This window comes from Procambarus clarkii, chromosome 14 (genome assembly GCF_040958095.1).
Source record: "Procambarus clarkii isolate CNS0578487 chromosome 14, FALCON_Pclarkii_2.0, whole genome shotgun sequence".
Classification (NCBI taxonomy): domain Eukaryota; kingdom Metazoa; phylum Arthropoda; class Malacostraca; order Decapoda; family Cambaridae; genus Procambarus; species Procambarus clarkii.
Window position 1 is genome coordinate 46,654,628 of NC_091163.1, and position 14,574 is coordinate 46,669,201.

General features: G+C 54.7%; 1 protein-coding gene across 1 annotated transcript in view; it reads right to left on the reverse strand.

Annotated features, from left to right (window-relative positions):
• LOC138364817 (uncharacterized) overlaps nucleotides 1–14,574 on the reverse strand; it is a gene marked incomplete at its 5' end in the record, with an annotated part of 64,965 nt that overhangs the window by 48,957 nt on the left and 1,434 nt on the right. The window contains one exon of the mRNA XM_069324800.1: nucleotides 3,935–4,075. Coding sequence (XP_069180901.1) covers nucleotides 3,935–4,075 — 141 coding nt within the window. The remainder of the gene's footprint in view (nucleotides 1–3,934; nucleotides 4,076–14,574) is intronic.

Below are 14,574 nucleotides of genomic sequence, written 5' to 3' on the forward strand. Positions count from 1 at the left end.
TGGTGCTGGACCTGTAGCTCCAGCCCCCCTCTACTGGCAGGGGTTGGTGCTGGTCCTGTAGCTCCAGCCCCCCTCTACTGGCAGGGGGTTGGTGCTGGACCTGTAGCTCCAGCCCCCCTCTACTGGCAGTGGGTTGGTGTTGGACCTGTAGCTCCAGCCCCCCTCTACTGGCAGGGGGTTGGTGCTGGACCTGTAGCTCCAGCTCCCCTCTACTGGCAGGGCGTTGGTGCTGGTCCTGTAGCTCCAGCCCCCTCTACTGGCAGGGGGTTGATGCTGGACCTGTAGCTCCAGCCCCCCTCTACTGGCAGGGGGTTGGTGCTCCAGCCCCCCTCTACTGGCAGGGGGTTGGTGCTCTAGCCCCCCTCTACTGGCAGGGGGTTGGTGTTGGACCAGTAGCTCCAGCTCCCTCTACTGGCAGGGGGTTGGTGCTGGACCTGTAGCTCCAGCCCCCCCTCTACTGGCAGGGGGTTGGTGCTGGACCTGTAGCTCCAGCCCCGCTCTACTGGCAGGGGGTTGGTGCTGGACCTGTAGCTCCAGCTCCCCTCTACTGGCAGGTGGTTGGTGCTGGTCCTGTAGCTCCAGCCCCCTCTACTGGCAGGGGGTTGATGCTGGACCTGTAGCTCCAGCCCCCCTCTACTGGCAGGGGGTTGGTGCTGGACCTGTAGCTCCAGCTCCCTCTACTGGCAGGGGGTTGTTGCTGGACCTGTAGCTCCAGCCCCCCTCTACTGGCAGGGGGGTTGGTGCTGGACCTGTAGCTCCAGCCCCCCTCTACTGGCAGGGGGTTGGTGCTGAACCTGTAGCTCCAGCCCCCCTCTACTGGCAGGGGGTTGGTGCAGGACCTGTAGCTCCAGCCCCCCTCTACTGGCAGGGGGTTGGTGCAGGACCTGTAGCTCCAGCCCCCCTCTACTGGCAGGGGGTTGGTGCTGGACCTGTAGCTCCGGCCCCCTCTACTGGCAGGGGGTTGGTGCTGGACCTATAGCTCCAGCCCCCCTCTACTGGCAGGGGGGTTGGTGCTGGACCTGTAGCTCCAGCCCCCTCTACTGGCAGGGGGTTGATGCTGGACCTGTAGCTCCAGCTCCCCTCTACTGGCAGGTGGTTGGTGCTGGTCCTGTAGCTCCAGCCCCCTCTACTGGCAGGGGGTTGATGCTGGACCTGTAGCTCCAGCCCCCCTCTACTGGCAGGGGGTTGGTGCTCCAGCCCCCCTCTACTGGCAGGGGGTTGGTGCTCTAGCCCCCCTCTACTGGCAGGGGGTTGGTGCTCCAGCCACCCTCTACTGGCAGGGGGTTGGTGCTGGACCTGTAGCTCCAGCTCCCTCTACTGGCAGGGGGTTGGTGCTGGACCTGTAGCTCCAGCCCCCCTCTACTGGCAGGGGGTTGGTGCTGGACCTGTAGCTCCAGCTCCCTCTACTGGCAGGGGGTTGTTGCTGGACCTGTAGCTCCAGCCCCCCTCTACTGGCAGGGGGGTTGGTGCTGGACCTGTAGCTCCAGCCCCCCTCTACTGGCAGGGGGTTGGTGCTGAACCTGTAGCTCCAGCCCCCCCTCTACTGGCAGGGGGTTGGTGCAGGACCTGTAGCTCCAGCCCCCCTCTACTGGCAGGGGGTTGGTGCAGGACCTGTAGCTCCAGCCCCCCTCTACTGGCAGGGGGTTGGTGCTGGACCTGTAGCTCCGGCCCCCCTCTACTGGCAGGGGGTTGGTGCTGGACCTATAGCTCCAGCCCCCCTCTACTGGCAGGGGGGTTGGTGCTGGACCTGTAGCTCCAGCCCCCTCTACTGGCAGGGGGTTGATGCTGGACCTGTAGCTCCAGCCCCTCTCTACTGGCAGGGGGTTGGTGCTCCAGCCCCCCTCTACTGGCAGGGGGTTGGTGCTCCAGCCCCCCTCTACTGGCAGGGGGTTAGTGCTGGACCTGCAGCTCCAGCTCCCTCTACTGGCAGGGGGTTGGTGCTGGACCTGTAGCTCCAGCCCCCCTCTACTGGCAGGGGGTTGGTGCTCCAGCCCCCCTCTACTGGCAGGGGGTAGGTGTTGGACCTGTAGCTCCAGCTCCCTCTACTGGCAGGGGGTTGGTGCTGGACCTGTAGCTCCAGCCCCCCTCTACTGGCAGGGGGTTGGTGTTGGACCTGTAGCTCCAGCTCCCTCTACTGGCAGGGGGTTGGTGCTCCAGCCCCCCTCTACTGGCAGGGGGTAGGTGCTGGACCTGTAGCTCCAGCTCCCTCTACTGGCAGGGGGTTGGTGCTGGACCTGTAGCTCCAGCCCCCCTCTACTGGCAGGGGGTTGGTGTTGGACCTGTAGCTCCAGCTCCCTCTACTGGAAGGGGGTTGGTGCTCCAGCCCCCCTCTACTGGCAGGGGGTAGGTGCTGGACCTGTAGCTCCAGCTCCCTCTACTGGCAGGGGGTTGGTGCTGGACCTGTAGCTCCAGCCCCCCTCTACTGGCAGGGGGTTGGTGCTGGACCTGTAGCTCCAGCCCCCCTCTACTGGCAGGGGGTTGGTGCTGGACCTGTAGCTGCAGCCCCCCCTCTACTGGCAGGGGGTTGGTGTTGGACCTGTAGCTCCAACCCCCCTCTACTGGCAGGGGGGTTGGTGCTGGACCTGTAGCTCCAGCCCCCCTTCTACTGGCAGGGGGTTGGTGCTGGACCAGTAGCTCCAGCTCCCTCTACTGGCAGGGGGTTGGTGCTGGACCTGTAGCTCCAGCCCCCCTCTACTGGCAGGGGGTTGGTGCTGGACCTGTAGCTCCAGCCCCCCTCTACTGGCAGTGGGTTGGTGTTGGACCTGTAGCTCCAGCCCCCCTCTACTGGCAGAGGGGTTGGTGCTGGACCTGTAGCTCCAGCCCCCTTCTACTGGCAGGGGGTTGGTGCTGGACCAGTAGCTCCAGCTCCCTCTACTGGCAGGGGGTTGGTGCTGGACCAGTAGCTCCAGCTCACTCAACTGGCAGGGGGTTGGTGCTGGACCAGTAGCTCCAGCCCCCCTCTACTGGCAGGGGGTTGGTGCTGGTCCTGTAGCTCCAGCCCCCCCCTCTACTGGCAGGGGGTTGGTGCTGGACCTGTAGCTCCAGCTCCCTCTACTGGCAGGGGGTTGGTGCTGGACCAGTAGCTCCAGCCCCCCCTCTACTGGCAGGGGGTTGGTGCTGGACCTGTAGCTCCAGCCCCCCTCTACTGGCAGAGGGTTGGTGCTGGTCCTTAAGCTCCAGCCCCCCTCTACTGGCAGGGGGTTGGTGCTGGACCTGTAGCTCCAGCTCCCCTCTACTGGCAGAGAGTTGGTGCTGGACCTGTAGCTCCAGCCCCCCCTCTACTGGCAGGGGGATGGTGCTGGTCCTGTAGCTACAGCCCCCCTCTACTGGCAGGGGGTTGGTGCTGGTCCTGTAGCTCCAGCCCCCCTCTACTGGCAGGGGGTTGGTGCTGGTCCTGTAGCTCCAGCCCCCCTCTACTGGCAGGGGGTTGGTGCTGGTCCTGTAACTCCAGCCCCACTCTACTGGCAGGGGGTTGGTGCTGGACCAGTAGTTCCAGCCTTCCTCTACTGGCAGGGGGTTGGTGCTGGACCAGTAGCTCCAGCCCCCCTCTACTGGCAGGGGGTTGGTGCTGGACCTGTAGCTCCAGCCCCCCCCCCCTCTACTGGCAGGGGGTTGGTGCTGGACCAGTAGTTCCAGCCTTCCTCTACTGGCAGGGAGTTGGTGCTGCACTTGTAGCTCCAGCCCCCCTCTACTGGCAGGGGGTTGATGTTGGAACTGTAGCTGAAATGGTTCACATGTTTCCATTTATCTGATGCCTCTGTTCACCTACCAGTAAATATTTATGCAGGAGTTAGGCTGGATTGCGGATTGCATGTTGAGGAAAGTCAGTAGTTGACTTAGGGAAACCTCAATTAACCTAAGAACAGTCTTCCTGTCTTCAAAATGTAACTCAATATATTTTAACATGACCAATGAGAGAAAATAAAAAACTTACTGTTATTTCCTTTTGGGAGATTTCTCCAGTGATTTCCTTAACTTTAGTCATGATGCTGGAGTCCGAGTCTCCCAGGTGTACGGGGTCAGCTGTGGCACCTGTCTCTGTGGTCGTCATCTCCAGGGCCTCCCTGATGGTCTCCTGCACCTGTCATTACCAACACAAACATTAATGGTGGAGGCTGAGTCTCCCAGGTGTACGGGGTCAGCTGTGGCACCTGTCTCTGTGGTCGTCATCTCCAGGGCCTCCCTGATGGTCTCCTGCACCTGTCATTACCAACACAAACATTAATGCTGGAGTCTGAGTCTCCCAGGTGTACGGGGTCAGCTGTGGCACCTGTCTCTGTGGTCGTCATCTCCAGGGCCTCCCTGATGGTCTCCTGCACCTGTCATTACCAACACAAACATTAATGGTGGAGGCTGAGTCTCCCAGGTGTACGGGGTCAGCTGTGGCACCTGTCTCTGTGGTCGTCATCTCCAGGGCCTCCCTGATGGTCTCCTGCACCTGTCATTACCAACACAAACATTAATGATGGAGGCTGGACTATAATGAAGCATCAGGCTCTGAGTAAAGTAACTGGACTATAATGAAGCATCTGGCTCTGAGTAAAGTAACTGGACTATAATGAAGCATCAGGCTCTGAGTAAAGTAACTGGACTATAATGAAGCATCAGGCTCTGAGTAAAGTAACTGGACTATAATGAAGCATCTGGCTCTGAGTAAAGTAACTGGACTATAATGAAGCATCTGGCTCTGAGTAAAGTAACTGGACTATAATGAAGCATCTGGCTCTGAGTAAAGTAACTGGACTATAATGAAGCATCAGGCTCTGAGTAAAGTAACTGGACTATAATGAAGCATCTGGCTCTGAGTAACTGGACTATAATGAAGCATCTGGCTCTGAGTAAAGTAACTGGACTATAATGAAGCATCTGGCTCTGAGTAAAGTAACTGGACTATAATGAAGCATCTGGCTCTGAGTAAAGTAACTGGACTATAATGAAGCATCAGGCTCTGAGTAAAGTAACTGGACTATAATGAAGCATCTGGCTCTGAGTAAAGTAACTGGACTATAATGAAGCATCTGGCTCTGAGTAAAGTAACTGGACTATAATGAAGCATCTGGCTCTGAGTAAAGTAACTGGACTATAATGAAGCATCTGGCTCTGAGTAAAGTAACTGGACTATAATGAAGCATCTGGCTCTGAGTAAAGTAACTGGACTATAATGAAGCATCTGGCTCTGAGTAAAGTAACTGGACTATAATGAAGCATCTGGCTCTGAGTAAAGTAACTGGACTATAATGAAGCATCTGGCTCTGAGTAAAGTAACTGGACTATAATGAAGCATCTGGCTCTGAGTTAAGAGATAATAGACATGCTGACATACACAAATGGGTCAACATGTGAAGGACTCAAGTATAACATGCTGCCTTGAGACTTGGGTTATAATATTAGTTATGAGTCAAGTCATTAGTTCTAACTGATGAAGCATTGTCTATATTCTGGACCCAAAGTCTTTATTTAGTTGTAGTAAACACTGAGTGCTGACCACAGTTACGGGCTGCTTCCTGGGTGTGTGTGTGTGTGTGTGTGTGTGTGTGTGTGTGTGTGTGTGTGTGTGTGTGTGTGTGTGTGTGTGTGTGTGTGTGTGTGTGTGTGAAAAACAGCTTTGAATGTAATGAAACGCCATTTTCTGGGTGAGTCCCGGAGGCTCTCCAGAGCTATCCAGGCTGATATGAATATCCCTAACTTTGGCATCAGTCAATGTGGGTGGAGTTCTAGGCCTACTGGGGACCACGAGCCAAAACCTGGCCCCCCTCAGAGAGGCACGAGGAGAAATGGCCTGTAGAAATGCAAATGTGATTTTGGAGCATTCTATATCTGCCATCGACCGGGATAGGCACCCAGAAAGGTAAGCGCCCCAAAACTAGCCCCGTATTCTGGTTAAAACGACAAAAATAAACAAACGAGTGGACAGAACTCCCCAAATGATAACGAGCAAATGAGCATGAGTCAACATGAGCCGTGCCGCTTGTCTGCGCAGTTCCTCCCCCTACCTCCTCAGGAAGGAAAAGCGGGAGCCCCAGACCCTCCGCGCCGGTGATCCACACCCCAGTTCTGAAGCTAGATATCAAAATACACAAAAACCTCTGACCAGAGGGAGGGAGGGTTGCCGGGGAGCCTATGGGACTCACCCAGAAAATAGCTTTTCATTACATTCAACGCTGGTTTTCTGGGGGTAGCCCCTACGGCTCCCCGGAGCTACTTCACAAAAGACGAAAAAGAAAATAGACTTACCTAGGAGGCGGTCGGTGCTCACATCTCAACTCAAAGTCAAGACAGGCTGCAGCCGCCGATCCAAAGTGGCACAGGCCCGACAAGGCCCAGGAACGTTAACGAGATAGCATGCAGCCAGGACCCTGTTCAACCACCAAAAATCCCGTACCCAAATGTCAGCCCAGGACATGTTCCTAGAGATGGCAATGAGAGCAGCAAACTTACGAACATCACGGGCACGGGGATAGACCACAGGCTGGCTAGACTTAATAACAATGCGGACGACCTGAGAGACCTGTACCACCAAACAGGTTAGAAGGGAAACCGGATCAACCCAAAGCGCATCCCCGGACACAGAAGACATGGCACGCAAATAATGGCCACAACCGGACACAAAACATGATGCACCCCCGGCCTGACCAACCAAGCATCAACAACCCAAGGACTCCTCCAGAAACCTGCAGTCTCATTGTTCGCCAGAGAAGAAGGAGACAGCTGCAAACGAACAAACCTATCACCACAACCAAAAGAGCAGAAACCCCTGCGCCGTAGGAGAGCATGAAGCTCTCCAACCTGACCCCCAGAGGCCAATGCCAACAGGAAAAGAGCCTTAAAAAAACAATCCTGAACTGAAGGGGCCCACAAAAAACCGATGAGAAGAGAGATAGGAGAGCACTCTGTCCAAGGACCAGGACTGCTCAGGCTGCACATGAGCAGGTCGGAGGTGAAACAACGCGCGAGACAGCTTGCGGAACTGTACAGAAGTTACATCTATACTGAAAGCAAGCTGCAGCGGCTCCGCCAACGACGCACGATACGAGGCGACAGTATTCGGCATAAGAGGACGGTCCTGGAACAACCACGAGAGAAAGAACAACACCACCCAAACTGAAAGGAAAGTACAGAGACGAAGAGTCAAAAAGAACCGGAAGGATCGCCAGGAAACTTCATACTGCCGCCGAGATGAAGCCCGCAGGTGAGAAACCATCAAACAAGCCACTTGATCACCATACATAGGGTGATAAACCCCAAGTCAAAAACACCAAATGCAAAGACATCGAGGAGAAGAGTGAACCAGTCTCATAATGGACCAGACCGATCTATTGAATGAGGCGGAGCCGCGGAAAACCTCCAGGTTCGGACACCGGGCAAGCAGTGCCTGAAACTATGGCTGGGCCGGCCACCACTGGGCCAAGAGGACTACTCACCCCTGGCAAGGCTCCAAGCGAGCCAGAACCTTGAGCAACAGCTGAACCGGGGCAAAGAGGTACAGGAACCACCACTTCGACCAGTCCTGGTGGAAGGCGTCGGTCCCGACAGCCTCATGGTTGAGGAAGGGCGCCATATATACCGGAAGATGCCTCGACCACGCCGACCCGATGAGGTCCACCTGAACGGGCGCTTGAACTTCTGGCAGCGCCAACTAAATGAGTCGGCATCGACCGTCTATTCCATGGAAAGGGGAACGAACCAGGACAGCCCATTCACCAGGACATTGGACACCCCCCAGAAGTGAACCCCCCAGGAGAGCCAAACTCCGAGAACTCAGCAGACGAGTCACCCGAAGCGACCAGCCCCAAAGAGCCAAGGACTGCATCGAACCCCCTCAGTTCAGGCAATGAACCACCGGAGAGCAGTCCGAATGGAGCCGGATCGTTGATCCGCAGGCGACCCGAACCCTCCGAAGCACGAACCACATCGCAGCGAACACCCACACAGTGCTGTGGGCCCGATGGAAGGATGAACCCCACCGCCCCTGGCTGGGCTGGTGAGCACTGGTCATAAAGCCCCAGCCAAGAGATAACGCTTCCATGAACACATTGAGCGAGGGCTCGGGTAGGCGCCAAGGCACTGAACCCGGAAAAACCTGAAGAGGAAGCTGGCAACGCAGCAGCTGACATAAGGCCCTCTGGGAGTCGAACCCAACGATCCCATAAGAGGCGAAAGGGACGTCCCCGAAGGAACCAGAACAGCCGACGAAGCCAAACCCGACCAGTGAGTAGACCATCATTGCAAAGTTCAGACTCCCACACAAACCCTCAAGCAACCTCCGGGTGACCCGTGAACCCCCAGAAACAAACACACGCGGGACTGCAGTGGTAGGAGACTCCAGATTGGGAACCAGATTGGACTTCCGCCAGTTCACCAGGAACCCGAACCCGGCTAGCTGGAAAAGCACTAAACCCCTGGCGAGCAGACACACGGACCAACTGGGAGCCCAAACCAGCCAGTCATCAAGGTAAGTCAACACCCGAATACCTAACGGACGCAGACAGGCCACCACGACCCGGGTAAAGCGCGTGAACATGTGAGACCCCAGGTTCAACTCGAACGGGAGACAACGAAAGCAATAACTCCGACGCCCCACAACAAAACTGAGCCAGTCCCTGAACCCCGGATGACTCGGAACATGCCAATACGCATCCTTGAGGTCCAGGAACACCATCCAAGCACCCGGCTCCAACAGCAGCCGGACCTGGGACAGAGTGGGCATCCAAAAGGGAGCAGGAAACCCAGGGGTTCAGACTTAGCAAGTCCAGAATGAACCGCAGGTCCGCACAATCCCATTTCGGAACCAGAAACAGCGGGAAACCCACCTGAGAGATGTCGTCATTTCGACCACGCCCAAGCTCACCCACTCCAAGATGACCTGAAAAAGCACAGAAGAGACCTGCCCTGCCAGCTCCGAACCCTCCCTGAGGAGGAGGAGCCACCCAACGCCACTGTAGGCTGTGAGAAGAACTGCAAAATGGTCGAGGCCCCTTATGAGAATCCGACCTGCACACAGAGCGATCACCGCGACAACCAGGTGCAGCCGGGACCGAAGGTGGAACCGGCTCTGAAACTGGCACCTGTGCCCTACCCGACGAGCAGAACCACGAGCCCTGGCACGACCCATCCGGGAAGAACCCACCCGGGAACCCTGGAAAACCAACAAGTCAGACATTGGGCGGCAGCTGGAAGAAGCTGCCCGCATATACTATTCGACCGCATAGGCCGCAAACACCAAAAGGGCAAAGACAGTCTAAAAGTCAGGGCCCAAGCGGATTCCAAGGAGGAAGTGAGAACCACCTGTCGACACGAGAGACGTGCAGTGAAAAACCGCGACAGTGCATCCCGCAGGATTGTCGCAAACAGCTTGAAAAGTGCAGACAACGCACGAGCAGCCGAGACCAAGGCACCAGACCCAAGGAACGGCCCCAAGCGCCTCCATATCCTCCTCAAGCCAATCCGATGACAGCTCCAGGAGGGAAAAGAAATGCAGGACCGAAGTCAACAGGCCACGTGTGCACAAGTCCTCAGCCACAAGCGCAGTCAACAGGCCACGTGCACGAAAGTCCTCTGCCACAAGTGCAGCCGACAGGGAAGGAACCTGCACGTGAAGCTGAACCGTGCCAACATCCAGCAGAAGGGCTGGAGCAAAAAGGCACTCATTAAGGTGCTCAAAGTGTCCCCCCAGGACACTTTGGACTTTGGACCTGGACCACAGTCAACGCCTCGTGCCACTGAAGTGTGTGGGTACGACAGAAGGCTTCCCAAGCATCCAGCGAGAACAAAGGCCAGTCCGCAAGCCAGGACGAACCCTGAACCTCATAACAAACCCGGTACAGAGACGAAGCCCATTATGGAGGCATAATGGGCTTCGTCTCATCCATTATGGAGGCATACTCCGGGTCGTGCAGGAGGTAAGCTGCAATGGCCGCCCGCACATCAGCAGGTGAGATGCAGGAAGCCGAAAACCTCTGGTAGGATGGAACCGAAGGACCCGCAGGGACATGGAACCCAACACGGGGAGGAGCCGAACCCAAATCCAACTCGTACACAGAGGGGGGGGAAAGGAAAACCCCACTCCTTGTAACCGTAAGCCTTGCTCAGAGGGTGTTCCAACCCTCCAAGGGTCCAATGGGGCCCAAGGCCCCCAAGCCAGCTCCTCCCCAACCCCGGGAGCCTCCACGTCAGGCCCCGGGAGCGAGTCGTCCTCCATAGCCCCGGTCTCACAAGAAAAAGCCGGGGCGGCCAGAATGGCATAAAGAGAACGGGCCCAATGGTCAGACCCTGGAGCTATGGCTGGAGGAACAGACTCGAATACCTCCATCGCCACCCCAGAAGAGGCAACCCCCGAAACCGCCCGAGTCTCAGAAACCTCTAAACCCTGCCCCAACCCCGAAGCCCTCAGACACTTGTGAGCCGGAAGGGGGGGGTGGGTTACCTTGAGGTTACCTTGAGGTGCTTCCGGGGCTTAGCGTCCCCGCGGCCCGGTCGTCGACCAGGCCTCCTGGTTGCCGGACTGATCAACCAGGCTGTTGGACGCAGCTGCTCGCAGCCTGACGTATGAGTCACAGCCTGGTTGATCAGGTACCCTTTGGAGGTGCTTATCCAGTTCTCTCTTGAACACTGTGAGGGGTCGGCCAGTTATGCCCCTTATGTGTAGTAGGGGGGGGGGGAAGGAACTGAATGAACCACAGCAGGGAAAGAACAAGGGGGGCGCGGACTGAACCAAGGCCGAAGTGACCAACACCCCAAAGTCTGGGTCTCTTTAACCCTTCAATTGCGCATCACATCATATGATGCTTTGACCGACTTGCAGTAAATTGCGCATCGCATCATGTGATGCTTTGGAGTACTACGCAAGATTTAAACGGCCCGCGGATACACGGGGTTTACCACACCTTCATCAGGGCTCTTGTAAACAGACGCCATTTTTAAAAAAAATCGTGGGCCAAACTCCCGGGTGTTAGGGGCCTCAGTATTGAGACAGCTACCAAGCCTGACGCACACAGCATGAACTCACAGCACTGCTGTTCAGCTTGTGACCACAGCATCGCCTAAAAATGCCATAATATACTTGTTCATGCTATTATGTAGCGATGATATTATTACAGAAGACCCCTGACTGTGATAAAACTGACCAGGGCTCTGATAATAGCAGGATTGTGGTGATATTTGGCACTGTGCGCCATGGAGGGAGTAATGCTGTGGGAGAGAGGATGGTGGCGGTGTCTTTTGAGTGTGTGTGGCCACCTTTTATTGACTGCACTCACCATACCAGCTTAGTGGTTCGCTATGGTGAACACAAATGTAGATACTTATATATAACGTGTGTATAGTGTGAGATAACAGCGAGAGTAGGAGGTTGGGAGCTGCCATTTTGGTGAGGGAGGAGCGTCGTCTGCAGGACTTACCATGTTGTTTACTGATGACCACGATGGTCTTTGGGCACCATACCAGTTTACTTGTACAAGTATGGTGAATAAAACAGGTAGATATTTATATATAATGTGTGTAAATAGCGTAATAACACCACAAACAGTATTGTTGTAGGAGAAATATTAGTGCGTCTGGCCTTGAGGGCGGCCGCCACCAGCTGACTGTGTGAGTAGGTACGTCTTTGAGCCTTTACTCACCATAAAAGCTTAGATGTACAGTTATGGTGAACAAAACATGTAAATACTTATATATAACGTCTGTATATAAAAGCAAAAACAGTATGGTGGGTGGAGAATGGTGGCAAATCAGGTGAGGTGAGGTGAGGGAGGGAGTGGCAGCCAGTCACTGCCTGCCACTGCCACTGCCACTCAGCATACCAACTCAGTGGTTCGTCATGGTGAACAAAACATGCAGTTACTTATATATAACCTGTGTATATAGTGTAATAACCGACAAAGTATTTGTTCACTGTTTGATGAACATAATTGAATCAACAATATGCACACCATATTTTTGAGTACAGCGATGATTCACTCATTTTATTATATAAATATATCAAACTACACACTATTGAATAATATTACAGCAAAAAAACTACGAAAAATCAATCAGAGACATTGAAATAATTAGGTAATTATCTCTTTGTGGAAACTCCGGCCTGACAGCTGGCGATCAACAGACCGCCTGGGACGCACGCTCAGTCAGCGCCTGATTTTTGCCAGAATTCCCCGCCCTATAGCGGGCAATATATGCCACTTACGATTTTTTCATTATTTTTCCCATGATCAGTGAACACAAATTAACAGGTTAGGAAGAAAAAATAATTTTTTTTTTTTTTTTGGTATGCGCCTGTGGGTGTCAAATGGTATATAGCTATGCGCCATTTAAGGGTTAAGCAAATCGGGGTAGCCTCAGGGCATCCGGGGAAGCAACCAACCGAACACGTTGCAACAACCTAAACCTATCCTGCAACGTGCGAGCCGCCTGCACCAGAACAATGTCATCTGTAGATTGGGTGAACTGAGTCACAAACAAGCAACAAATCTCGCAGGACTCTGGGTCGAATGTGTCACCGACCCAACAGGCAGCATGACGGAGGCAAAAACAATAAGTGTCGCCCTGAGACAAAGGGACAGAGCAACCCTCAAACTCACACAAAGTGAGAGGAGACTCAGGGGTCACATCCATCGGACCCGAGTGCCCCCGCGGAGTTTCCCAGGGCCACTAGACTGGGTCTGCTAAGGGTAATCCCGGGCAGTGTACTGCTAACCGGCGCCAAAGCTACCAAACAACACTGCTAAAGCTGAGCCCTCGGGACATGTCCACTCACGAGGGCAAAGCAGGGGGTACCACCAAACAAAAGCAACCCATAGTAAAACAAGGGAAAGTAACACTGAGGCAGACCCCCTCCCCCCACCAATCAAAAAAAAAAAAAAATCCTCGCAAGATGGCAACGTACCCAAAAGGAACAGAGCCGGCTGTTGTTATAGGCAAAAACTAGCTGAGCAGTACCCCGCACCCCAACAACTGCAAATGCTACCACTTACCCCAAGGTAAACAAGGGAGGGAAACCTACCCCCCAAACACTCGGGGCGGTCAATCGCTGAGCAGCAAAAGACCAACAGAGGTAGTCCGAAGGTGACTTGTGGATGATAACCCCAAGCTCCAAGGGCGGTACTTACAGGGCACTTAGGGAAGGGAACCCTAAGCGCATGCAGCACGAGTACCTTGGAATAATACTTCCAGCTCCCACGCCACCGTAAGAGCAGCACTGAACCAAAGCATAGCACAACACAACACAAGAGTCAGGACCTGGAGCCACACGACTGCGATGCATCACACCAGCCGAAGAACTGTGGTGTGGATCGCTGGCACGAGGGTCTGGGGCTTCCCCTTCCCCCTCCCGGGGAGGGGGGGAGCTGCGCAGACATGAGGAGCAGCTTGTGTGCCGTCATGCTCATTTGCTAGTTTTCATTTGGGGAGTTCTGTCCCCTCGTTTGTCTATTTTTGCCGTTTTAACCAGAACACGGGTTTGTTTTGGGGTGCTTACCTTTCTGGGTGCCTGTCCCGGTTGATGGCAGATATAGAATGCTCCAAAACCACATGTGCATTTCTATAGACCATTGCTCTTCGTGCCTCTCTGAGGGGGCCAGGTTCTGGCTCGTGGTCACCGGTAGGCCTAGAACTCCACCCACATCAACTGATGCCAAAGTTAAGGATATTCATGTCAGCCTGGATAGCTCCGGGGCCATAGGGGCTCCCCAAGAAAAAAATTAGTAGTTAGTAACAGTTGAGTGATTGACAGTTGAGAGGCGGACCGAAAGAGCAGAGCTCAACCCCCGCAAGCAAAACTAGGTGAATACAGCGTAGTGTACACTGAGTGCTGACCACAGTGTAGTGTACACTGAGTGCTGACCACAGTGTAGTGTACACTGAGTGCTGACCACAGTGTAGTGTACACTGAGTGCTGACCACAGTGTAGTGTACACTGAGTGCTGACCACAGTGTAGTGTACACTGAGTGCTGACCAGTGTAGTGTACACTGAGTGCTGACCACAGTGTAGTGTACACTGAGTGCTGACCACAGTGTAGTGTACACTGAGTGCTGACCACAGTGTAGTGTACACTGAGTGCTGACCACAGTGTAGTGTACACTGAGTGCTGACCACAGTGTAGTGTACACTGAGTGCTGACCACAGTGTAGTGTACACTGAGTGCTGACCACAGTGTAGTGTACACTGAGTGCTGACCACAGTGTAGTGTACACTGAGTGCTGACCACAGTGTAGTGTACACTGAGTGCTGACCACAGTGTAGTGTACACTGAGTGCTGACCACAGTGTAGTGTACACTGAGTGCTGACCACAGTGTAGTGTACACTGAGTGCTGACCACAGTGTAGTGTACACTGAGTGCTGACCACAGTGTAGTGAACACTGAGTGCTGACCACAGTGTAGTGTACACAGAGTGCTGACCACAGTGTAGTGTACACTGAGTGCTGACCACAGTGTAGTGTACACTGAGTGCTGACCACAGCGTAGTGTACACCGAGTGCTGACCACAGCGTAGTGTACACTGAGTGCTGACCACAGCGTAGTGTACACTGAGTGCTGACCACAGCGTAGTGTACACTGAGTGCTGACCACAGTGTAGT